At 46.7% G+C, this 24,812-nt stretch overlaps 1 protein-coding gene across 4 annotated transcripts in view; it reads right to left on the bottom strand.

Annotated features, from left to right (window-relative positions):
• LOC144104499 (WD repeat-containing protein 26) overlaps positions 1-24,812 on the bottom strand; it is a 42,615-nt gene that overhangs the window by 2,586 nt on the left and 15,217 nt on the right. For all 4 annotated transcript variants that reach the window (XM_077637566.1, XM_077637563.1, XM_077637562.1 and 1 more), the window contains exons 8-14: positions 22,967-23,077; positions 20,599-20,739; positions 17,660-17,779; positions 15,757-15,902; positions 11,754-11,832; positions 10,291-10,420; positions 2,175-2,384 (exon numbers count right to left, since the gene is read on the bottom strand). In XM_077637566.1, the coding sequence (XP_077493692.1) occupies positions 2,175-2,384; positions 10,291-10,420; positions 11,754-11,832; positions 15,757-15,902; positions 17,660-17,779; positions 20,599-20,739; positions 22,967-23,077 (937 nt within the window). The remainder of the gene's footprint in view (positions 1-2,174; positions 2,385-10,290; positions 10,421-11,753; positions 11,833-15,756; positions 15,903-17,659; positions 17,780-20,598; positions 20,740-22,966; positions 23,078-24,812) is intronic.

Below are 24,812 nucleotides of genomic sequence, written 5' to 3'. Positions count from 1 at the left end.
ACCTGTAATATAAATTTTAATTTGCTCCAACACTTAAACCAGCTTGTGTTAAGAGCTGGAATGACATAACACTATCAGCAGTTACACTGCAATTTTTTTTTGTGCTTCACGCGACCTAAAGGCCAACTACACGTCACAGCCATCGTTCAGTTCATGAAGCTGAAACAAAGAAATTCAATTATAAATTATTTAGTGGCAGCAGACAAATATCATGCAGTGATATGTGTATATTAATGTGTAACGAATCATTTGAAAGAAAACACACGAGAAAAAATTTGGTGTCTATAGTCCTTTATTTTCCATGATAATCCGCCTGTTTCACACCGCTCCTCTTGCTAGGCTGTGTAATAGGAAGCTGCGACCAACGTGGCAAGCTTAAGCGCAGGTTGCCTATAAATAGCGAGCTGAAAGATGCGGGTTTAATCCCGCCCGCGGCTGTCGAATTTCAATGGAGGTGAAATTCCAGAGGCCCGTGTACTGTGCGATGTCAGTGCACATTAAAGATAAAGAGCCCCAGGTGGTCAAAATTTCCGGAGCCCTTCACTAAGGCGTTCCTCCAAACTAAAGCTGTTTCACTGCTAATTGAACGGAAGTACTGTGAAAAAAATTGTTTCATGAACCACAGCAGCTGTGCATCGAGGGAAAATGCTCAAACAATCGGCGTTTGTCTCCGTTTCGGTTTTTCCAACTAGGTGCTTACCTTGCGGAAAAGAATTCTTCAAGACTTTTTTTATTTTGACACCGTTTGTTTTATTGCACTCCTAGGACCATACTGCAGGTCAAGACATTGTTTTTTTTTTTTCAAATTTATGATATTTTCTTCACTCTGCATATGTCAATGAACACTGCATTGCAAAAATTCAAAACAAAAATTTGTGCTTTGTAAAAAAATAAAAATGGAAGAATGTCTTGACTTGTGGCATGCCAGTAGAAATGCGATGAATGTTGAGACAGCCTTCTACCACTTTTATTTAACTAAAAGGTTCAGAAAAAATATATACATTAGGGAACAATTTTCTGGAGACAAAACAGTGAAATTTCGTGACAGTAGTCATTCATATTACTTCTAATGTGGTAAAAAAAACCATGTAAATATGTCATGAAACAAACAGTTTTTGCTGAAAGCAGTGTTCCCCCTTAAAGTAGATGTGTGTTGCAATAAATGGAAGAACCGACAAAACTGCATCAGCACTGCACCTAAACATCCATTATGAGGGAGTTATTGGTTTGGTTTATGGTGGTTTAAAGTCCCAAAGCGACTCAGGCTATGAGGGACGCCGTAGTGGAGGGCTCCGGAAATTTCGACCACCTGGGGTTCTTTAACGTGCACTGACATCGCACAGCACACGGGCCTCTAGAATTTCACCTCCATCGAAACTCGACCGCCGCGGCTGGGATCAAACCCGCGTCTTTCGGGCCAGCAGCCGAGCGCCATAACCACTCAGCCACCGCGGCGGCCACTGAGGTAGTTATTGCTCGTGTCACATAGAAGCACGATCCTTGCATTTGCTCACTGAACTAGGAAAAGGACGACTGTGACCAACAGAACCCAAAACCAATAACCCCTGCATACTAACACCTGTTTGCGGCCTGACATGGCATGTGCATTTTATGATTCTGCCTCTCCGGCGCAGCCGTCAATGGAGCACACACTATTCGAAATGAGCAAGATAAACCCACAAGCAAAGACAAAGAACAGTTACATATGCCCCACACACACAATGTACAAGCTAGCCACCTTTTGTTCATTCATGTCACTTTCTGTACCGACAGCTGTCACTGGTAGCTCCTACAGGGACCTGCAAAGCTGTTATGCAAAACCTCAAACACGGTGTGGTAACGAGGTCGCTGAAAGTACGGACATGTCATGTCACAGCTGATGCCGTAAAAGAAGAAAAAATGGCCCAGTTTATACCACGCCCATGTAATGCAGGATTCAGCAACAGCAGTTTGCAGTGGTGAATGTGCCCTTCGTGACATCATGAGTTAATAGCGCCCTCTACGTGCAGAGGCGCGAGCGGTGCAAACATCAGTTAGTGTCACCGTGCACAGAGGGTGAGATTCCCCATTTGCACCTTGTTTGTTTTTTGTGTTACGCCGCTGACACAGCAAAAGTGGGAACCTGCCGTTAACAGCCGTCGCTGTAAAAGAGACAAGAAAACGGGGTGGCCCACCAGGCTGGGAGTTGGGCGAGGCACTGCCAAGAGCGGAAGAAGCGGCACCTGCGGCGGGGCCCCAGACGCGGATGGTGGAGTCGTCCGACACGCTCACCAGCATTGCCGGGCAGGCCGGGTTCCAAGAGACACAATTTACAGATCGCGAGTGGCCCTGCAGCACAGCGATAGGCTTTTCCCACTTGACATGCCAGATGTACACCTTGTTGTCTGTACCAAAAAAAGGGGGGGGGGGGGGGGGAACAGAGAAGGACCACTGTCGTCACTTGGGCAAAGAGTGTCTGCTATCCTCTCTTTCTACAGTAAAATCTCGTTACTACGAACATCAGATTAACGAAATTTTCAGATTTACGAATTTTTTTTAAATCCCCGCCAAAATGCCTATACTTTCAATGTAAAAAACTTTCAGTACTACGAATTTCAAATTACCGAATATTTCAGAATAACGTATGTAATTTAATCTCGCATTCGTCGCAAGACGCTTCGTTATTACGAAGTTCCGTCGAAGTTCTGTACCAAATCCCTGAAGCTGACGCCTGTCATCATCATCCGAAGCATCAGCTATGCGCTGGGGAACTCGTTGCAACGGATACAGCCCCAGCGGTATCGCCATCACGCGAGTGTCGCGTTGAATGAATATAGGCTAGGCGGCGCAAGCTGCCGCCCGATACAAAGGGTAAGGCCATTCATCCATCCAGCGTGTAGTCACATACTGCGCAGTAGTCTTAAGCCTATTCAGCGCAGTGTCACCACGTCGACAGCGAACGTTAGGATCTGCAAAGTTATCGGCGCTGTGATTGTGTTGTGCATTAGCTTTGCTGACAATGAGTTCTCCTGGCCCCCGCGTTAAAAAGAAGCAACGCCAGTTTTCACTTAAAGAAAAAGCGGACATTCTGTCGCAGCTGCTGGAAAAAAACAAGCGGACTTGTGCAGGGAGCTTGACATTACACCGTCAACAATGGTCGGCTGCAAAAGTTTGCGGGATTTACGACGTGTACTGACGCGAAATGAAACTACACCGCTGCCCCATCTGCTGGCAACAAGCGCGGTGTCGAGGTTCACGGCACGCCTGCTGCGGCAGTATTGTGAGTGAGCCTTGACGCCATGCTCTGCGACGGCAGATGGCACAGCAATGCAGTTTTGGTTGAACAAGTCTTGGGTCACTGACCAATTGTCAAAAAAACAGTTGACGTTTCGAAACCCGTGCGGGTTCCTTGTTCATAATGAACCGGCCAAGTAAGAAGCAGCTTAAGAAGCTTTGAAAAGTCAACGTATTGATTTTGCTTAAGCCGGGCGAAGATTCCCCTTAGTCCTGTTGATAGTGTCCAACATTAACTGTATGATCAGTGATTCCATGTGCAGTCGTGCTGGGAGGCTTCTTTCGGTAGCAACGATTTCTATGTCATCCCAAGCGATTTCATGCCCTTCTTTTTGCGAGTTTTCTGCCACAGCATTTCACGCGGTCCAGTTTCTGGCAACATCACTGCGATGCCTTGGCAAATTCCCCGTCTCACTGATGTAGGCGGAGTTGATTGTCATCACAAAGTATCCTATACACGATATCCGGAAACTTTGACCGGGGCAAAGCATCTTTCACATTAACAAGAGCCCCGCGCAATTTGCTGGTAGGCACGTGGGCAATATGCACATTGTGCTTCTTGAAGACACGTGCAAAGGCACGTGTCTCGACTGAAAGTGTTCTTGAGGTACGTCAAGTGCAACGCTTCCTAGATCACCTGAACAGTATAGAGGCCTCCATTAGATTTACAGTAGAGAAAGAAGAGAATGGAAGCATTCCGTTTCTGGATGCCCTTGTAACACGTTCGCCCTCCGGCCTAAAGTTTAGCGTGTACAGGAAACCCACCCACTCAGGAAGATGCCTTGATTTTAAATCGGTGCACCCATTAGCTCACAAAAGCTCGGTCGTGGCGTCACTTGTGAACCAGGCAGTCCACACGTGTTCCGATGAGCACACCCTCAATCAGGAACTTGAAATAATAAGAAAGGACTTGCAAAAGAACGGATATCTGGAAAAGTTTATTGAAAGGGTGTCCAGACGTCAGTTCGACAAGCATACGTCAATTCGGCACAAAATGCAACGTCATCATCTCGTCCAAAACGCGCGGCCATTCTGTACATCCCAGGCATAAGCGAAGCCTTGGCACGTGTCTTCAAGAAGCACAATGTGCGTATTGCCCACGTGCCTATCAGCAAATTGCGCGGGGCTCTTTTTAATGTGAAAGATGCTTTGCCCCGTTCAAAGTTTCCGGGTATCGTGTATAAGATACCTTGCGATGACTGCGACTTCGTCTACATCGGTGAGACGTGGGAATTTGCCAAGGCGGCTAAAAGAAGGGCATGACATCGCTTGGGATGACGTAGGAACCGTTGCTACCGAAAGAAGCCTCCCAGCACGGCTGCACCTGAAATCACTGATCATACAGTTAATGCCGAACATTATCAAAAGGACTAAGGGGAATCTTCACACGGCTTACAAAAAATCATTACGTCAACATTTCAAAGTTTCTTAAGCTGCTTCTTACTCGGCCGGTTCTTCACTGTGAACAAGGAACCCGTAGGAGTTCCGAAACGTCAACGAACTGTTTTTTTTACTATTGGTCAGTGACCCAAGACAATTGGTAAGTGGCCCAAGACCTGACCAGACGGCGTTCCGTCATACCCTGGATTAAATGCAGTTTTGCTTTACTCCGCCACGCATCGCAGATCCCGCAAACTTTTGCGGCCCACAGTACAGCTGACTGTATAACCTCCCGTATCCACTTTGTCCCTACAGTCGAACCAGATTGTATCGAACCCTGTTAGATCAAATTATCCTTTATATGAAATAATTTATGAGCACTGTAAAGCTACAATGTGAATATATAGGAAGATTTACGCCTAAATCGTACAAAACAATTAGCAGTCATATCTGATAGATTGAACTTCAGCCAGCACCAGGTAACTCAAGAAGCTGGCTTTTCCTCAGCACATCCCCGAAGGTTAGCTTTCCTGCATAGACATGCGGGTGCTACGGTGCTATGAGCACAACAATAACTCGTATTTTCCATGACATTGGTGGCGGCGTGCACCCAGCCAGCCAGAATATGCATTTTTAGCACGCTGTGCCAGATGCCAGTGGTGCCCGCGCTGTCATGCAGTTCGCACGTATGGTGCGTTGTGCTGCCATCGACAATTTCGCACGATTTCCTTTGTCTCTGTGTGCACACGATGGCAGCCACGAAACAGCAGAACGTCTCCTTTTCCACTCCCTTTATCCAACTGAACAAGGCGAGAAGAAATCCAAAGTTGCCACAGCATACAAAATTCCGAGAAGCATGCTGAGCACCATTTTGAAGAACAAGCCTGATGTTCGGGCCAAAGGGGAGAAGAAACCCAGCAGAAAAACCAAGACTCTGAGATGCTTGTAGAACATGTTTTTGGTTAAAGTGACCTACAGGTACAATGAAAAAGTGTGGATGACCTGCAAACTTTTTGCCAAGTGGCTGAAGTCTTGGAACAACAACCTGGTAGGCCAGGAACATTGCACTTCGCTTCCTGTAGAGCCCGAGGACCGGAAGAGACAAAAAAATCGACCTCACAGGTTCCATGACCTACTCAGAATAGGTTTATGCCGATTAAGTCGTGGAATGATAAAAACGAAACTAAACAGAACTGCATCCGTCATTCTGGGTTCTATTTTGCCAGAGAAGACGGAACAACCGCTTTGTCGGGTGAGCTCAATGAAGCAGTCACGGGTCATGATGATTTGTGAAACCAGATGTCCGAATTTCCTGGTGCTATTTGTGATGGGGTAGCCATCGGCAACTTTGTTTCTGCGGACGACTACATTGAGCCCACGGGAGTGCTTGTGGATGAAGACATCATTGCAGACATCATGAATAACCAGGACACCTCTGATGACTTGTGTCGAGGACTTGACAGAACCTGTGCAGAGGTGCTCCGTGTGCTCATCATGGTTCATTGCTATTGCCCGTCAATAGAAGGCTGCGGCCTTGGTTTTAACATAGATTTTAACGTGATTTAACGAGATTTTAACGAGAACAGATTTTAACAAACACAGATGTGTTCTCTCTGAGGCAACGAAGGTGAAGAAACAAAAAATTTTCGATTATTTTGCTTGGCAACTGGCATGCAGCAAGTAACCACCATAGAAATACATTTTTTTTTCCATCTCAGTGTTTGTATATTGTTAAATTTTGTTGTTACTTTTATATCGAAATACAGTTAAACCTCGATATAACGAAGTCGGAAAAATCGGCACTTTACTTCGTTAAATTGAAATTTCGTTACGCCGAAATTCGCCTCCCAGCATGCAAAGGAACTTCCAAAACGTGTTGTGAGTGCGGTGCACGCACGGCAAAACGCTTTATTAATGGTGAAAATAGACTGTTATCTTTTTCTGCGCTTTTTTCTTCGTCAACAAAGACGTCACACGTCATTCGTAGGCCCAGAGTGACTAGATGGCATCTTGGTCTTCTTCTGAGCTAGCAAACCGCCCGAGCACGTCGATCGCGTCGGCCACTTCGCGAGTGGTTGGGATGTCGCACTCATCGTCGGCTTCGCCTTCGCTGTCATCTTGAGAGTTTCCCAACACGTCGTTCACGATCGTTTCCACCGTCACCTCCTCCGTCGCGAGGACACAGGAGTCTCCAATAAGATAGTCATCCAGCTCGACTCCTTCCGGGATGGCACCGTCGCTGCGAAGACGCTGCCACCTCTAATCAAGCGCCTCTTCTTCCAGCGCGGGCAAGTCCGCTTCAGAACTAGCTGCTTCAGCTGTCTTGAAGCCCGCTTTGCGGAAGCAATTCTCAAAAATCTCCTTTGAGGTGGAGTTCCAGGACGCGGACAACATCTCAAGGGCCTGAAACAAGTCCACTTTAGTGGGGCGTTCTAGTCGGAGGTCAAGCAGCAGCTTGTCAATTAGCCGCCGGCGATATGCACACTTTACGCTGTTTATTATGCCCTGGTCCAGGGGCTGAATTAGTGACGTGCAGTTCGGCGGCAGAAACTTCACCTCAACTTGCGACAGTTCTAAATCTTCAATATGGTGTGCGGAGCAGTTATCCAAGATGACGCACACTTTGCGTCCAGCGGTTTTCATGTCCGCGTCGAAGGCTTGCAGCCAGCCACGGAAAATATCACGCGTCATCCATGCTTTTTGGTTGGATGCGTACTGTATTTCCAGCTGGCGCGAATTGCTGAAGCACCGCGGCTTCTTGCTGCGCCCTATCACGAGCGGCACACGCTTGTCGCTGCTGTTGGCACAAAGCAAGACCGAGATGTTTCCCACCGTGACACTTTTCACCTTTTAATGCCAACGTACGACACGGCAGCATCTGATAGAACAACGCCGTTTCGTCGACGTTGTAGACGTCGGCTGGATCATAGTGCGCCAAGATCTTCGGCACTTCTGTGTCGACCCAAGAAGCCGATCCTGTCGTGTCAGCTGATGTTGATTCACCACTTAAGATTTTGCCCACGATAGCATGACGGGCTTTGAAGCGGTGCAGCCACCCGCTGCTGGCCTGAAAATCGTCGTGGCCGAACAGACAGGCAAAATTCCTCGCCTTTTCTTGCAGTAATGCGCCGCATATGGGAATGTTCTGTTCCCTAACCGACACAAACCATGCAAAGACCGCCTTATCCACATCTTCGAAAGTGGGAACCTTCAACCTTTTTCGTTGAGCGTTTGTTCCGTTCTTCAGGGATTCGAGGATAGAGTCTTTCGCTTTCAAAATCGTCGAAAGGGTGCTCTGCGGTATGCCGAACCGGACGGCGACATCCTTCTTCTTTTCACCATTTTCCACGGCTTTGAGCACATTCGCCTTCTCTTCAAGAGCTAGGACTTTGCGTTTCCCACTCATTCTTTCCGAGATGTCAGGCGCGCGCACAAAAACACAGCGCGAGACACAACGTAGCGTACACTTGAGCAGCACAAAACCATCGGAAAACTTGCCGTGCACGCTTCGGTGGCAAGGCCTAGACTGCGTGGGCGAGAAAACTGCGCGACTGAATGTGTCGATGCTAGTGTCCTCTAGCGGACTTACTCGACACAACGTTCGGCAGTGTCACCCGTGCTACCCCAGATGGCGCGGCAAACGGCACCTTGTCATCATCATCGCGATTGCAGCCATGTACAGCTGCACCGCAGCCGTTTTTAGGGGCGCAGGTTAGTGCGCGCACACTTTTCAACCACTAAACTTCGCAGTATACTTTTATTAAATTATTTTGGTTCATCTCGAGCCAGCAACAAAATTTCGTTACGTTGAAAGTGCGCCAGAACTACTTCGTTATACAGAGGTTGAAAATACATTGTGTTCTATGGAAGCGAAGTTATAGAAACTGAAATACTTTGTTACATCGAGGATTTCGTTACACTGAAGTTCGTTACATCGAGGTTTAACTGTAGAATGTTATAGAGTTCGACATACGTGGGTTTGACTGTATTCCTCTCTACCCCCAAACCCCCACCAGTGTGCAGTGGCAGGCTAGAGAGTATTACTCCAACCAACCTCTCCATTCTTCCGCACAATGAAGACTTTTCTCTATCCACAAACATAAGAAAAAACGTTGGGGGACTCCTATGTTGCACTCATCAGTTGACGCGATAGCATACGCCGTTTGGTGCATCATCTGATGCTGATGCGCCCGTTTAGGTTCTTTGACTCGTCATCTGCTTTCATTTCTTTAATTACCATATATACTCTCATAATGAACCCACTTTTTTCCCAGAAAAGTCGACATCCGTTTGGGGCAGGGTTCATTACGCAGGAAAAAAATTCTACAAATTTTTTTTGAAGGGATGATATTTCATATCAGACCTCCATCAGTCCTTTCGATCATCAACAAAATGTAAGTGCCCCTGGTGTTGAGCATCGTCAATGTCCAGCAATTTCGTGGTAGTGGCCGCATCAGATAACGCGAACATGTTGAACACCGGCCCTGAAGGTCAGGGAACGCCTTTTTTACGAGAGGTTAAAAAAACACACACAGGACAGTGACAAGTGCGTAATGCGAATCACAATGCCTTAGCTCACAGCACATAACGCCTTGGCACTCTGCCACGTTCGCAGAGGGCGCCGCACTCTCAGGAGCTCTCCTCAAAAGGTAAACAAGAGGTGGTGTTATGGAAGGCCGGCAGCATCTTGGCCGTCTTGGCCCACTGCCAAGGTGTGCACACACATGCCTGCTCCCACCTTCCTCCTCCTCCCTTCTGGCAGAAGCTCTCCTCAAAAGATAAACCAGTCACATCTTGGCATGCTGCCAAGGTTTGCCCTGGGAGCGAAAACTGAGGAACCAGCTACAAAAAGCTAAAGGCTGAAAAAAAAAATATGTAAATTCTGGGAGCGAAAACTGAGGAACCAGCTACAAAAAACTAAAGGCTGAAAAAAAAAAACGTAAATTCTGGGAGCGAAAACTGAGGAACCAGCTACAGAAAGCTAAAGGCTGAAAAAAAAATACGTAAATTCTGGGAGCAAAAACTGAGGAACCAGCTACAAAAAGCTAAAGGCTGAAAAAAAAAAAACATAAATTCTGGCCGAAAAAAGTGGGGGAGTGGGTTATTACGCAAGTGGGTTCATTACGCGAGTATATACGGTAATCGATTAAGTACAATCATTTCATTAACTCGTCATCACCTGCTTTCCACCATGAGCAGTCCGATACCTTTGAACACATTTTTTCTTTTTTTTTCCCCCATTGTTTCAATTAATTGATCAATTACACACTTGCAATCTTGTTAATCAGCAACAGCAAGCATTGGCTTTTCATTCAGAACATTTAGACACCTTTGAACCCCCTTTGTTCCAATTTTTCATTTCTTTAAGTAGTCGAGTAATTACAAGAATTTTATTAACTCGTCATCGCCCATCACACACCAATCAATCATCAATCACAAATTACCATGATACGATTTTTTTCCAGCCCCCGATTATTTCCAGACACGCGGTGCTGACTACTACTACACCGATGGCTTTTCGACCGAACGAGCTGTATACGCTATTGCGTAGAAGTGAAATTTGGTCGACACGCACGCAAATAAAGACAGAGAGGGACAGAGAGACAGCTTCTGCAGCTGCAGCAGGGCGGCACCTACCCTCACTGCCGCTGGCAATGTAAACATTGTTGACGCCGCCAAAGCAAGAGCGAATAGTGTAGTAGCCCTGCACAACACCCTGGAATTTCCGTATGAGCACCTTGTCGTCCAGGTCCCACAAGTGGACACCCTGCGAACACACACCGAAAACGGTTTGAAGCGGGAGGGGGGGAAGAGAGCATCTAAACGTGACCGCGTCATCACGCTGCAATCGGCCACAGGTAAAGCATGAGACAAAGCCAAGGACACCGATTTCCTGTAGCTAAAAAAGGGTCTAACAAATCCTCCGCAATGAAGGCACTGCTTTCCAGTAAGAGTAACAGAGTAAGCGTAACAACATGCTGTTTGCCTCTCCATTCACTGAATCAAAGAACGTGGGGTGGGGGAGTCCAGTTCAAATTCACCAGTGGTCTTGCCCCCATAACCTCCCCATTAATTGCCAGAAGTTGGCAACAATGGTTACAGATGCACCAATGGTCTTTACCTCATACTGAAGATCACGAAAGACAAAACAAGAAAAACTGGGAAGACGTGAACACTCACACAGAAGGAGAGTATACATTCGTGTTAAACTAAACGTCGATCACTGCACAGACCCCAGCACTGGGAAAGACTGAACAAAAGCTAGAGATTGAGATTCCAAAGCTACGGCCCTGACTACAGGGACACCACAGTGGAGGGCTCAAATTAACTCCGACCAAGATGCAAGGTTCTTCAAAGAGCACAGAAGTGCAGCCGCTACACCAAGCCACAGCTTTCCAACTTGCCACAACTGATCACACAAGGCCTAATCTTATTACCGGTTGCTGCCAGCACAATAACTTAAGGCTGGAATGAATGTACAATTGATTTTTCTAATACCTTCACGTGCAAAGGGAGCAAAAGAGCAGGCCAGGTGAGAGCGTCTCACACTGACGGCCACTGGTCACATGCGCAAAATTTGAGCCACCAGCATAGCCGTCATTGCGGGTAGTCAAGCACCGGACTGCACTATTATGCGCACATCTCCGCGTTAACTCCTGCTTGGAATACCTTGGTGTGCCGCAACATCTGCCAATAGAGTGCTGCGCCAGCCTCTGTCATTTTGGACAGTTCACGTCGGTCATTGCTTTGCATCGTATGACCGAGGCCTTTAATGCATTACCTCTATGCAGGGTTCGCCGCACCCATGCCAATTCGTTGTGAAATGCAGGTCGTCGCATAAACGACAGATGAATAATCGGGGTTCCACTGCAGCACGAACACAGTCGGCTAGCCTCACATGATCTCGCAGTCTGGTTAAGTCAAAAGCGCAGATAATACCAAGTCACATGCCTGCAATCATCGACAAGCACACCAACATCGCTCTTCAGTTATGGCAGTTAGAATCACAGCGAGATCCCTGTGAGCAGAGTTCCCGAACCATGTCCAGGGCAGAATTCTAAAAGCGCTGAAAAATGTCGACGCTGGTGGGCAATGCCTACCTGATGGGCAATGTTAAGAAGGGCGAGCCGCCCTGTGTCGTCCACCGTGAATGCAATAATGGAATATTCCTCCTGGAGCCTGCACGCACAGGGAAGAAAAAAAAAGAGAAACCGATAAGGGAATACGCCACTGTGAGTCACTGCTGAATCAAAGTCCCTCAGTGCGCGACTGCTTGTCACATACTACCTCTCCTTGCAACAAATTCCCTAAAAGAAAGGCAACAGACACAACATCTGCACAAGCACACTCATGTGGCCATTCAAAATCTCAAAAACAAAAAATTCAAAAACTGTAAAGGAAAAGTTGTGGAGCTCTGGAACTTAATAGAAACAGTCAACTGCAGGAACAGAGTACGATGATAATTGCATATTCTTGCAAATTTTTCCCTGTGGTGACAGTAATGTACACAGAGCTCCCGTTTTTTTGCAGGAACTTAGATTTTAAACTCATGATGAAGACGGTGGACTTTTATGGCCCAAGGGCATCTGTGGCCAAAGAGCGCCATGGCACAAGGTATTTTCATTTGCTCAAGGTGAGATCAAAGACCCATTTTCCAAGCATTTCACCCTGAATAAGCCGAGCACCAGCCCAGGGGAAGTTTGTACCCATTGTATCACCGGTGGGTACCCGGGGGCACTGGGGATCGAACCCCGCATCTCCCGCATGCGAGGCGGATGATGAACCACTAGGCCACTGCTGCAGTGAGATTTTAAACTGCTAAATAAAGCTGGACCATGCTGCGTTCAGACTTCGCAGCTCTCTATGCGGTTAGATGGAGTGGATTGTGAATTGGGTGGATTCCATGCTACATTCTATGAATAGGGCTCTGTGCCCCATGGAGGGTTATTTATTTATATTTAATGCAGAAAGATAAATTTTTTTTTTCGAACTATTTACTGCTTCTTACGAGGTTCCTTGCTTTTCCATTTTATGTTCAGTTGTTTTGAAAACGTGGACAGCCACTATATGCTGACAGTTGCACTGCCAGCAAAAAAAAAAAAAAAAACTTACCTGAAAGTTTTTTTAAAACCACCTTAGCGCTCTAAACTGTAGTTTTACTAAAACTACACATTTCAGTTAATGTCACGCTCACTATAGCCACCACGGACTGCCACTGCCCACCGCCTAGACGGTAGGATAGTCACGTCTACAGGGCGTTTCTTATTTATCTGTCCGGGTTGTAAAAAATTCTCCTGCGCTAACCACTCGTCTATTTCTGCTCAAGCACAGACCACGGGGTAGCTTATGATAGTCTGCGTTTTTCGATAAATAATTTTAACATCAGAACTTCCCTGGACTGCCCGGAACCAGTGAAAAACTGCAGTAGTCTGCGCGGAGAATTTTCATCGAGGCGAGCGGGATAGCAGATTTGAGAGGCTGCGCCATCTAGCAAACCGTGAGGCAAGCAATATCCCTACTTGGAGCTGGAGTAGGTCTTGCAGTACCCCAGATGGCGCAGCCTATCAAATTTACTGCTCCGGTCAACTAGACGAAAATTCTCCGCGTAGACGACTGCAGTTTTTCGCCGATTCCCGACAATTTAGGCAAGTTCTGAGGTTTAAATTGTTTATCGAAAAGCACTACGCTGTGATCTGTTCAAGAGAATTTTTTACAACCCGGATAGATAAATACGGAACACTCCCAAATCGAGATTCTGTTTTGAATTCTGCCATGCTTCTCAGCCCTGCCACCAGGCATGCACTTATTTGGGCAAGGAGCTTTCGATTGCCACAGAGGAAAATATGGCCGATAAAAGTGAGCAGACTGTTTTACTTTAAATTCAAAATATAAAAACACACATTCCACCAGCTTTCTTTTTAAAAAAAAACATTGCAGAAGGGAAGGAAAAAAATTCAAAAAGACTCAAAATTTTGATGCTGCAAAAATTTAAACAAACCATATTTCAGAAGGCAAGTTTTCAAACTGTGTTGTTGTTAGTCCTCCGTTAAAATGAGGGACTTGAAGGGCAACTCCGGGAGTTTAACACTGAAGAGACAGTCACTTCAGATTCTTTAGAGCTCCTCTCTCCACGATGACAAACTATTTTTCAAAATGCCGAGTGGAAACATTTTTTAACTGCGAGAACGGCAAAGCGAAACCGAAACTCGGTCCATAGCCAGGGACCATGTTTCATGTGAAGCAGCGACGCAGTCACAAACGTAACTAGGAAAACACTCGCACGCATGCTGAATGGCTGAAGCAGTGATTGAAAATTATTAATCCTTTCATAAAATACCAGAGATGACCTAATACATTTTTTTTTTTCTTAACAGAAGTGGGATGGAATGGTTGCTGTCAAAAATCGAGCACTGCCCGTAGAAATCATCTGAACTGAGGCCACAAAAATGGCTAACTTTAAAGTAGATTTGGGCCGGAATGGAATGCCTCATGGCTGCCACACTTGATGAATGTAATGAAGAACGACAGAAAAGCCTTTTTGTAGAAGTTCCATTAAAGTACGGCAGCCTCAAAAAAACCCCGGAGACACCCCCTAGTTTAACCGCCTATAGGACTTGGCTGAGCATGCCGAATGCCATTTTCGGCTCTTGATGAGCCCAGCTGGTTGCAAGTTTTCTGGCACTCTTGAGTTCACTTTAAAGCAGGTAGGGATCGTCCACAGCATTTTTATGGCTTGCCAACAAATAGCAGCACTGGTACTAAATGGCCATTATGGTACCGTTTAAAAAAAAAAAGTGTGTCTGTTAGAGGGTTAAAAGCTCAAGTGCCGTAATAATCAGATACAACTCAAGAACGCAGTGGCTTTTCCCCCTTCCAGCCAATGGTGTCGGCAGATTCTCATGACCCTGATAGCATGACAATGCAGGGAGCAGCGCCACAATGAAGAGTGGGGTCTATCCCCAACCATAAAAAGAAGAGATTACCGTATAAACACGTGTAAGGGTCGCACTTTTTTTTTTTCCAGATTTGAGGGCCAATTTTTGGTGTGTGGCCCATACACGCGACGTGTAAAAAAAAAATTGTTTTTAAGTAAAAGCACAACAATCAGGGAATGTGCAGCATTCATTCTACGTTCAGTCGTCACTTGCGGAGTATTCCGACTCCGAGCTGGTGCTGTGCTCTGGTGGTCACTCATCCCACAAGAGTCGCACAGCATGTCCGCTGTCAACACGTAGCCGTTGTTCCGCACTTCCATCACTTAGCAGAGCAGCCCATCTCCCAGTTCAGGAAACTTCCACAGCTTGCCTCGGAAAGCACGTTGTTTGCGGCTTGTGCTCCTCAATGCACCTCTTTGGTTTCACCATCGTTGGATGCACTTCTCGGCCACGTCGAATTTCCTGCCTGCCACATGCTTGCCGTGTTCCAAGAGCAAACTCCCAGTCGTGTAGCTATTAAGGTGCTTGCCTATCGTGCTAAAACTGAAACGCTCGGAGGCAGCCCGCGAAAGTCACAACTACGGTGGTCTAACAAGCTACCACAACTCCCGTTCCTTTGACAGCCACAAAAAGCTGGAGCTGGTGATTGGTGATACTGATGCCAATTGGATAGCGGGAGCTCGCGGTTGAGGAACAAGTTGACGATGATGAGCCGCGGCCTCTGGCCGCCATCCATGGGCCATACCTGGAAGCTCCAGTGCACGTGCGTGGCGTCCGCCATCAAGCACGCCGTTGCTCGCAGCCGGAGCTGATCGCAGAGGCCACGGCGCGTGCAGTTCGAAGGCTATTCCCGCGTGGGTCGTGGAACGTTTGGGTGCTACGCTTGCATGGATATTATTTTTTATATATTTTCTTGGGGGAAAACAGGGTGCGGCCCATACACGGGTGCAGCCCTTACATGTGTTTGCATGGTAACCCCTTTTATCTACGACTCCCCGGTTCGTCCCACTAGCAAGGTCATGAGAGCTGGCAGACACCACTGGCTGGAGGGAGCCCTTTGACAGGGAAAAGCCGCTGTGTTCTTGAGTTGTATCTGACTACAGTGCCACCAGTCCTCTCCACACAGGAAGAAAGAGAGAGGCGAGGAAAGAGGGAGAGGAATGCATACACGTTGAAATCTGTGAGATCATCGAAGACATATCCCCGGACCCGGTGGTGGGAATCTGCAGCCAGCACGGTACGGCCGTCTTTTCGGCAGTGCAGACCTTGCACTCGTACACCTTCCCACGAGTCTAGCACGTTGCCCTCCAAATCCTGCACCATACAACCACAAGTGTGTCGATCAGACTCAGAGAAGAGAGGAGATGTGGAACTGACGCTTTTCGAGCCACCAAACAATGCTATACAGCAGACGGGACAGAACCGAAATTTTTTTTTTAATTTTGAGAAATACCTTTTTATATAACACTTGCTATTGACATGATTAAAGCATCCATTCTGCTGTATCTGATTCGGTCTTAATATCCTCAAATTTTTCCGCAACGTCTCAATATCTTCACAAGTTTTTTAAAGTTTGAGAAAGCACACGTTGGTTCAGAAGTAAACAAATAAAACCGAGAGAATAAGATTGCCTGGACCTTAACAATTTTCACAGCACATGCCAAAAGTACAGAAAGTAATGCATTTTCCTTACTTTCATTTCTTTTTTTCCTGCTTCTGTAAAAAAAAAAACTGCAACTACTCATTTCTTCCCCAACAGCCATATTCTATGAATTTTGCTCACTGACAACATACAAATGCGCAAATCCACGACCGCACCCTCGAGCACTAAGCGCTGCTTGCACATCGCCAACACCGCAATCGCTAGTTGTGCGATACGCACCGCGAGCAGTGAGGGGCGGAGCGTGGCCCGCATATCACTCAAGTTGCAATTGCCAGTCACACTGTATGCACCGGAAGTAGTGAACTGTGTCCACACAGCTGAATATAGTAAATCTTGTCAGCTGCAAACAGATCTGCGTGAATGCATTATCCACACTCCTGCATACGAATTTCATATTGAATTATACAAGATTTTAGATTAATACGAATAATCGATACCCCGTGAGATTCGTATCAAAGAGATTCTAGTGCATATGGTCAACTGAAGATTTCAATTTCGTGCATAAGTATATAAATCTAATGAAAGAGAATATTTTACACATTTTCAACATGTTTTTGCTGCAAAGATGCAGCATTGTGAACATGAAAGTTCATTTCAACTTTTGCAATCTTGGGCCTGAATGAGAATTCTAGTTCTGTCAGTTGTTAGATTCGAACTTTCTCGTGTAAATGCAACACTGCTGTTGTCATTACGCTGGGTTTAATGCCACAAAAGAAGAAGCTGCCTAACACGTGCCAAACGCAGCACAGCTCATAATTGTCAATTTGAAGTCACAGGACCACAAAAAAATATTCGAATTTACTGTGTTTTCGAACTGGCGCACGCAATCCTAGCCCGTACCAGCACACACAGGCAAAGAGGGGCACACAAGATGAATCTGCACAAAGCTGGAAAAACGGCAGTGCCCTTTTCGCGAAGAGACAAAACCCACAACTTCAACTACAAATGCAATTACCTCAACTGGCCGAGCTAATGTTCACAGGTGACTGAAGATTGGCGAATTGTTGAGTTGCGGCCTGTACCATGTGTTCCGGCATCCAATTGGACTGAGAAATTTTTCAAGTTTCTACTGCACAGCCTCTCTTACCCCAATATACCACCTGAGTAAAGAAGTCAAGCAATGCAATTCCACTGCGTCCTTCAGTTAACCCCTGTTCATCAATAACCTGTCATGCTACGTTCAGTTTACACAGAAATGACTTGCTATAATACCATGACAGGAGCTAAAAAATCATCAAGAAAAAGAAAGTAAAATTTCAAATATTTTGATGAATTTGGTCGTTTCACTCGCCATGCCCTTTCTCAATGGCTCGGCACTACCTTCAGCGCAAAAAGAAAGCACCCGACAAACAGCAATTTCTCTCAAGTTTGTCGTGCGATTATATCCAGATGTGGGGGGAGCACTCACACACTGGTAAAACTGTCCGCGAATGCCACCCGAGACAAACTTCTTCCCATCGCGATGCCATGCACAGGACGTGATGCTGTCTTCAGGTGTGTTGGTCATCTTCACTCGCAGCTCTCCCGTCTGCAAAAAGACAAGCCATGGTTCCACTTGAGGGAACCGAAACTGAACAGTTTTTCAGGTAAAATGTATATGCCTGTCCCATGAAGGAGACCATACCAGGGGGCTCTGAATCCCCTTCAACGGCCGGACATTCTTCAACATGCACTGAAACAGCAGTTTCCAACCGCTTTCGCATTTCGCCTTCATCAAGGTGCATCTGTCTCAGGACAAGCAGCACAGTGACATTACTTCACAGTCACTACTGCGGGCGCTTTTCAGAACAGACCTGCTTCAGGATTCACAACTTTCACAGATGGTGCTGCCACCACGCGGCCACCCCCTGTACTACCCAAGAGGTGATACCCGCGAGCGATGTCCAGCTTGCTTCATCGTCTGCCCGGAAGCCCAACTTCTGTTTTGTCCGTTCAGTCCCGTAGCGCACTCGGCGCATTCTTGCATTTTGGGTTGTTTTCCCACGCACAGCCACGGTAATACATTAATATCCATGTGTGCACATAAAGAACACAATATGTACGGGCAAAAAACGTAAAAGCGATCACATTTTCTATCTGCACCGGCACTACCTGCACACATTCCCTCTAGATTCTAAGCTTAAGAAGGAGCGGATAATCAAGTTAAAACCTTGGTGTGACCTAGTCGGTTACTCATCAAGTAACCTCCAAGCAGCATGACACAACGAGGGCAACGACGAAATATGAAAATAACAAGAATAGCACAGTAGCTGTCCTGTCATTTCTGTGTTCTTTGCCACCTTCATTTTTTCGCACTGCTCCAAATTTTCAGGATAACCAAGGCTCGCATTGAAAAGCCTGTGAGTAAGGCTACTATGCTTTGCAGTACGCATTTTGGCCTCAACGCTTTCTTCTGCAGCACCGCTGGTAAGCAATCATTTTAGCTGATGTGAACTGTGAATCAGCCTCAAGGGAAACATTTTGACCATACAAGTAGAGAAATACATAATAGAGAAAGGCTTTGTTTCCAATGCAATCCAATGCATGAAACATTTGAAATCCAACACCTGAAATGCCACACAGAACTTTGGAGAGACGTGGAGCTACCTCCGCAGGCACCGCCAGTAAGCTAGCATACGTGACGCCGAGGCAGCAGTAGTTACGGCTTCACAGAGAAGCCACGGGTACTTTGCGTTTCAAGCGATCACTGCTCAAAAATATTTTCATCATGGCTTGTTCCCAATTTACGTCAATCAAAATCGCTGCCCAGAGGTGATGCTAAATGCAGAGCACATGCCGTCGCTGCAACTTTGTATCCATGCTATGTTGGTGTGCCCAGATGACAATTCTTTGCATTGCCACTTGTCCAAGAAGCCAAATGTGACGTCCGAACAAGACTACTGGCTGCGAGCTCACCATACCATATGCATGAAAGTGCACTTTGGAACGTCTTGAAATGCTGTCGTCCGCGAGTACCAGAGAACTGGACAAGAGCTGAAAATTTTCTCGCCACCTGTGTTGCTCTCTGCGCATGTCTCCACTGCCTCGGTATACGTGTCACACCTGCTGCATCACACTCTCGGCAGCAGAGTGTCTTGCACAACAGACGTGCCCGCACCTAAGTCACGCGGTTTCTATCATATGTTCAGCGTCAGCGCACAGAGGGCTCATAGATGTTGTGCATGCCTTCACACCTCAGCACACTATGTAGCCTGCATCGAGAGCTGCCTCACCTTTAGCAAGGCACCAAATGCTGGAAGACGAGTAAACTGCACGGATATATATTAATGCACCATCTCAGGCAGTGTAGCACCACACAACACAAACACTGCCCGATCATCTCTCACGCAGCCATATTGGATTTCCAGTGACGACCCCTATAGCCCGCAAAAGTTGCAAGTAGAACAACGGATGAGTAAGTGCTGACAGTACTGTACCATCTCAGATTATATGCCTTGTGTACAAGCATCCGTAATATACTGCACCAAACAGCTCGCCCTGCACTTTCTCAAAGAAAAACAATAATTCGGCATGACTGAACTGTATAACCACTATGTGAATTACCTGTAGTTTCTGTGTCTACAACGCAGTGTAGTAGAAAGAAAATTTCTGCCCGAGTGACAACCACAGTTTCTGCTGTTGCAATGCCATGAAATAGAAATAAGCCCACAGCAAAACCTGGCTTTTAATGACATCTGACAACTTAGTTTTCAGTTGGAAAAAAATAAACGAAGAAAAATTTGCTCAGTACGCTCATGCAAGTGTGCCGGGTCCCTCAGCTGAAAGCCACACGGAAACAACATGGCATTTCTTCTTTGGTGCTCCAGAATCCAAGTCTGTCAACAACAGCATGGTACATCTTGAGCGCAATGCAGCACTGTAGGTTGCATACACAAGATTATTTTCACATTCAAAGATTTTGTAGATCTAGTAAGCAGTTAATTCTCAAAAAATATAACTGGCCATCGATTAGCACGCCAGTGTAGTGTGATTCAAAGACAAACATTCGCATCACCGAACCCTTTACTAGCCAATGGCTACGAGTCCAGCGACTGTTTTGTATTTTGAAAGAAACAAAATAAAAAAAAACCTTGAAACAGCGCATGCGCCTTCACTTAACGCCCTCGGCACACAGATGCATGAGCGGCACCATCATTCGCTTGTGCAGCGCCGCGACCAATTGCATTTGTTTTTTGTGTTACACCTGCAACGCCTCAGAACTCAGAAAACATGCCGTTTACAGCAGTCTCTGTAAAAAAAAAAAAAATTTAGTTGGGATCGCAGTAGCACTTTTACCTTGTTCATTCCTCTCGTTTTCATCTCCTACCTTTTTACACAGAGAGTACATGACCTTAACGACACACGTACCTGCACGTTCCAGACCCAGACATCAGCACTGTCCTCAGGCCCACAGACAAGTATCTGCGTGTCGTCGGGACTCCACGCAATGTACGAGGCGCCGTACGGATGTCCCTCCAAAGTTCGCTTCAGGGACAACGTCAGGGTTGCCTGCACAGGGGCACAGATAAGAAGCCATCCCTCCGCCATCGAGCCACAGAAGACCAGAGAAAAAATTCGTTGGAGGCACTCAGATATCTCTTGACTGCGGGAAGACGAAAGCCGTTTGCGACTCATCGCACTGATTTGAATTTGCCGCGCTTGAATTCCATCTCACGACAAAGCAGAAGAGCAGCTGGCATGAGCGTGGCAGAGAGATCACATGACATCACGTGATCTGAAATGTAACGGGCGGACGCGAGTATCAGCCATTAAAGGCTATCGCCTTAAATAAAGTCAGACTGGCTTTCCTGCGAGAGATCTTTCCACTCTCATCCACGTACCGGACTAGGTGCAGCTCACGTATAGACTTGCACTATTCGTTGCCCATGCAGAAGGGCGCTGCGGATGTTTCTCTAGAACATACAAAATTCACTTGCACAGCACAACTACAGTCCAGCAAAAGAGAAAGCAATTCCCTTCAAGACCATTTATTAAGGACGCCAGCCGACAGACCTTGATAACAGGGTGAGTTGTCGCCCAACATGTGTCGACAGAGACTGCCTTTATTGGATATGTTAGCGCAGTTTCAGGCACTCTCTCTGTATGATGCATTAACCACATCCCACTTCTCTACACATTGCACCTGGATGAACAATGTTGGCTCAGGAAACAGGCTGTGGCCAGACCGCCACAGCCAGGATTCTATATGCTTAGCAAAATGCTGAAAAGAACAGCTTTGCGTTTAGAATGAAGCTATTATTTATTCAGTGACGACAAAGAGGACGAATTATTCTTTGTGACCCCTTTCCGAACCAAAACAGCCTGTTCGAGCCTTCCGCACTTCCTGACGTCAACCGACGCGTAGTGGCTAAGCCTAGCAGCCTTGAAAATCCAGAAGCATTCCGAAAATATGGAGCGTTTCATCGCTAAAATTTTGTGGTGCGGACATTTTCGGACAAAGCGAAAGCTTTGTGCGACTTTTTGTTTGCCGTAAACGTGAGGCACAGTGTAGCGGCAACGACGAGTTTGCAGTGAAGCGAGAGGCCCTGCTCCCCGCTTCGACAGGCACTGCCATGTGGTAGAAGCGGGCGGAAGTCAGATGCGGTCGCGCCCTGATTGGTCCGCACTGGAAGCCCACGTTGGCCGCTTCCGGCCAGCTGCTGACCGCTGGGCGAACATATCTAGCCCAGCTTGATTGGCAGCGAACGGCCGCCGGCCGCGGCCGTTTGCCAGTTTTCTGCACGAAAAACGCTCCTTGTGGGTGGCCCTTTATAAGTATGAAAGCAGTGCAAGGAAAATAAGGGCCAGTTACATAAGATGCAGTCAGACGCATGTTGTGTTTGTGGCTTATGCAACCTCGTCTTTATGTTTTAGCCCCACTTCGATGATTACTGATCCACGAACCAACTTGTCCAGACCGCAGCATTGGTGCTGCAAGCTTACCAAGCTCTCTGGCTACTGCCTAAGAGGCAATAAATGCAACAGCATTGGTGGCTCAAGCAATGCATTTGCGTTCAGCGTCTCTAACGCAGCCAGCTTTGCCTATGAACACCCGGTGTCGCCTTCACTGTCTGGTGCCAACAAAGCCTTCACCTCCACTATCAGGCTGCACCAGCCAATGGAAAAGCACAGCAAAATTTCAATGCACAGCACACAAAGGCAAGATCAGACTGTAGTGCGTGCACAGTGTTGAACGTGCCACAGCTGCATGAGAGCTATGAGGGATACTGCAGTGGAGGGATCATGATTAATCCGACCACCTGGGGTTCTTTCAACGCACACTGACACCGTACAGCACGTGGGCAAATAAATTTACACACTAGTGGCAAGGATAAGCACATGTTCAACTCTTGCACTCCCTCTGGTTAGCTAGGCCTAATAGAGAGCGAAATAACTAGAATAAAAATGACGTGGAACGAATTTGGCAGGCACTCTCGAATCCTGAATGGCAGGTTACCAATACCCCTCAATAGTAAATAAAGAATGCAACTGTTTGGTTTGGTTTATGGGGGGGGGGGGGAGGTTTAACGTACCAAAGCGACTCAGGTGATCAGGGCTCCGGAAATTTCGATCACCTGGGGTTCTTTAACGTGCACTGACATCACGCAGTAAGCAGGTCTAGAATTTCGCCTCCATCGAAATTCGGCCGCCATGGGCGCCACGGTGTTTCGTCTTGTTCATGGTTTGGTGCAGTGAGCACATTCAAAAAAGAAATAAGCGAATAAAATGAACTCACCGGGTTCACCTCAAAGATCTTGACTGTGGAGTCCTTGGAGCCCGTGGCAAGCATTTCACCATTATTGGAGAACCGACAGTACCATACCTCATCACAGTGATCATTGAGAATCTGCAAAAACCAAAAACGAGAGCGTGGCTTTGAATGCATACAGCTCGTCTCACATTTCTTTCATTTCCTTTTCCTCTGTTCCAACATTTTATCCCAGCTCATGTTCCCAACATGACTGCCAAAAAAAAAGGCCACGCAGCGTCTTATAACAGCAGGTGGGCAGTAAGTTGCTAGAAAACAAGTTGAGTAACACACGGTGGCTCAGACTTTGCCAGCAAAAGGAAGGGAAGAAGATAAAAACTATGCTCAGTGGCACGAATTCTAGACCACAAACATGAGTCAATCACGAGAACCAACAAACTAATGTAGGCCCAGTAGAACTCGTGAGGCGACCAAAAACTTCATTCAGCAGTGCATTTATGAACAGAAGACTGCAAAACTTACGGTAGCATTACCACACACCGCGGCAAAGTCCCTGCAAAGCAATTCACGACTTCCTTCCCATGATCCCTCATTACCAATGCCTAATCTGCACTGGCACGTTTGCCTTAACAGTGCTTTCAGTATTCTGCCGGGGAGGGTTTCAGCTTTGCGAAGGGCAGTAACCGGCATTGCTTTGATATATAGTACACCGCTGAATCATAGCAAGTGCACAGAAGCTGTGCCCTTGCACAATGCCTAAGAGTGCTGTCTCACCAAGTGACAACTGCACCTGTTTAGATTGGTTTATGGAGGTTTAACGTCCCAAAGTGACTCAGGCTATGAGGGACGCCGTAGGAAAGGGTTCCAGAAATTTCAACCACCTGGTGTTTTCTAACGTGCACTGACATCGCACAGTAACACGGGCCTCTAAAATTTCGCCTCCATCGAAATTTGACTGACGCGGCCGGGATCGAACCCGCGTCTTTCGGGTCAGCAGCCGAGTGCCATAAGCACTGAGCCACTACGGCAGCTTTAATCCAAGTGTTTTGTATTTGAAATACTGAAGTATTCGCGACAAGTGAGAAACGTATTTGGAACACTCGCTTCGTGTGCTTTCACTACAGTGTGCTTCATGCAGGATGATATTATGACACACAGAACTAAATGTAGCAGCTGGGTAACACAATCGCAAATTAAGACTAGCAGTAGGAAGAAAGTGGCGATCAAAGGCAACAAGACAGCACAACGTCAATGCCTTGCACTCGAGCGCAGCCAAGATGACTATCAGAGTGGCAAACCAAACTGCCAACCGTCCTGCATTTCTTGAATCCTGGTGCGACGCACGCTCCATAGATTACTGGAAGAACCGAAAGTTTGCTCTCGTGCTAGCTACTGCTCATCAGAGAAAGCAACTGTCAACACAGCCAATCTGGGTATATGGCACGCAGCGAGAGTCTTCGTTACAGGCACTCATTTGTATAGGAATTGACCATTTTTTTTCACCCATGAAAAATCCACAAATCATGGCAAGAATAGGCACCGGCACAAGGCGCGCAATACTCGCAGCTCGGCTGAGCATACCCAGACCCCGCAAATGGGTCGGCTCTGTTTGTAGGTTGACTCTCTATTTTGGATGGCTATTTCTGAAAAAGGTCCACATAACATCAGTGAGTGTGCACCAGAAATAATTGAACTATTTATTCACTTTGAATTGAATTTATTCGAAGGAAATTATTACTCACTGCAAACCAAAAAACTGCTATTTGCACAAGCCCAATCATTTCTGGTCACATCACTTTGAGATCTTGGTTTGCAAATCAGCTCAAGACGCTTAAACGCAGTTCATGCTTATGAGAAAATGCGATGGCACAGC

This window comes from Amblyomma americanum, chromosome 9 (genome assembly GCF_052857255.1).
Source record: "Amblyomma americanum isolate KBUSLIRL-KWMA chromosome 9, ASM5285725v1, whole genome shotgun sequence".
In the NCBI taxonomy this organism is placed as follows: Eukaryota; Metazoa; Arthropoda; class Arachnida; order Ixodida; family Ixodidae; genus Amblyomma; species Amblyomma americanum.
The sequence above is the reverse complement of the archived record's forward strand: the minus strand, read 5'-3'. Positions and strand labels throughout refer to the sequence as shown.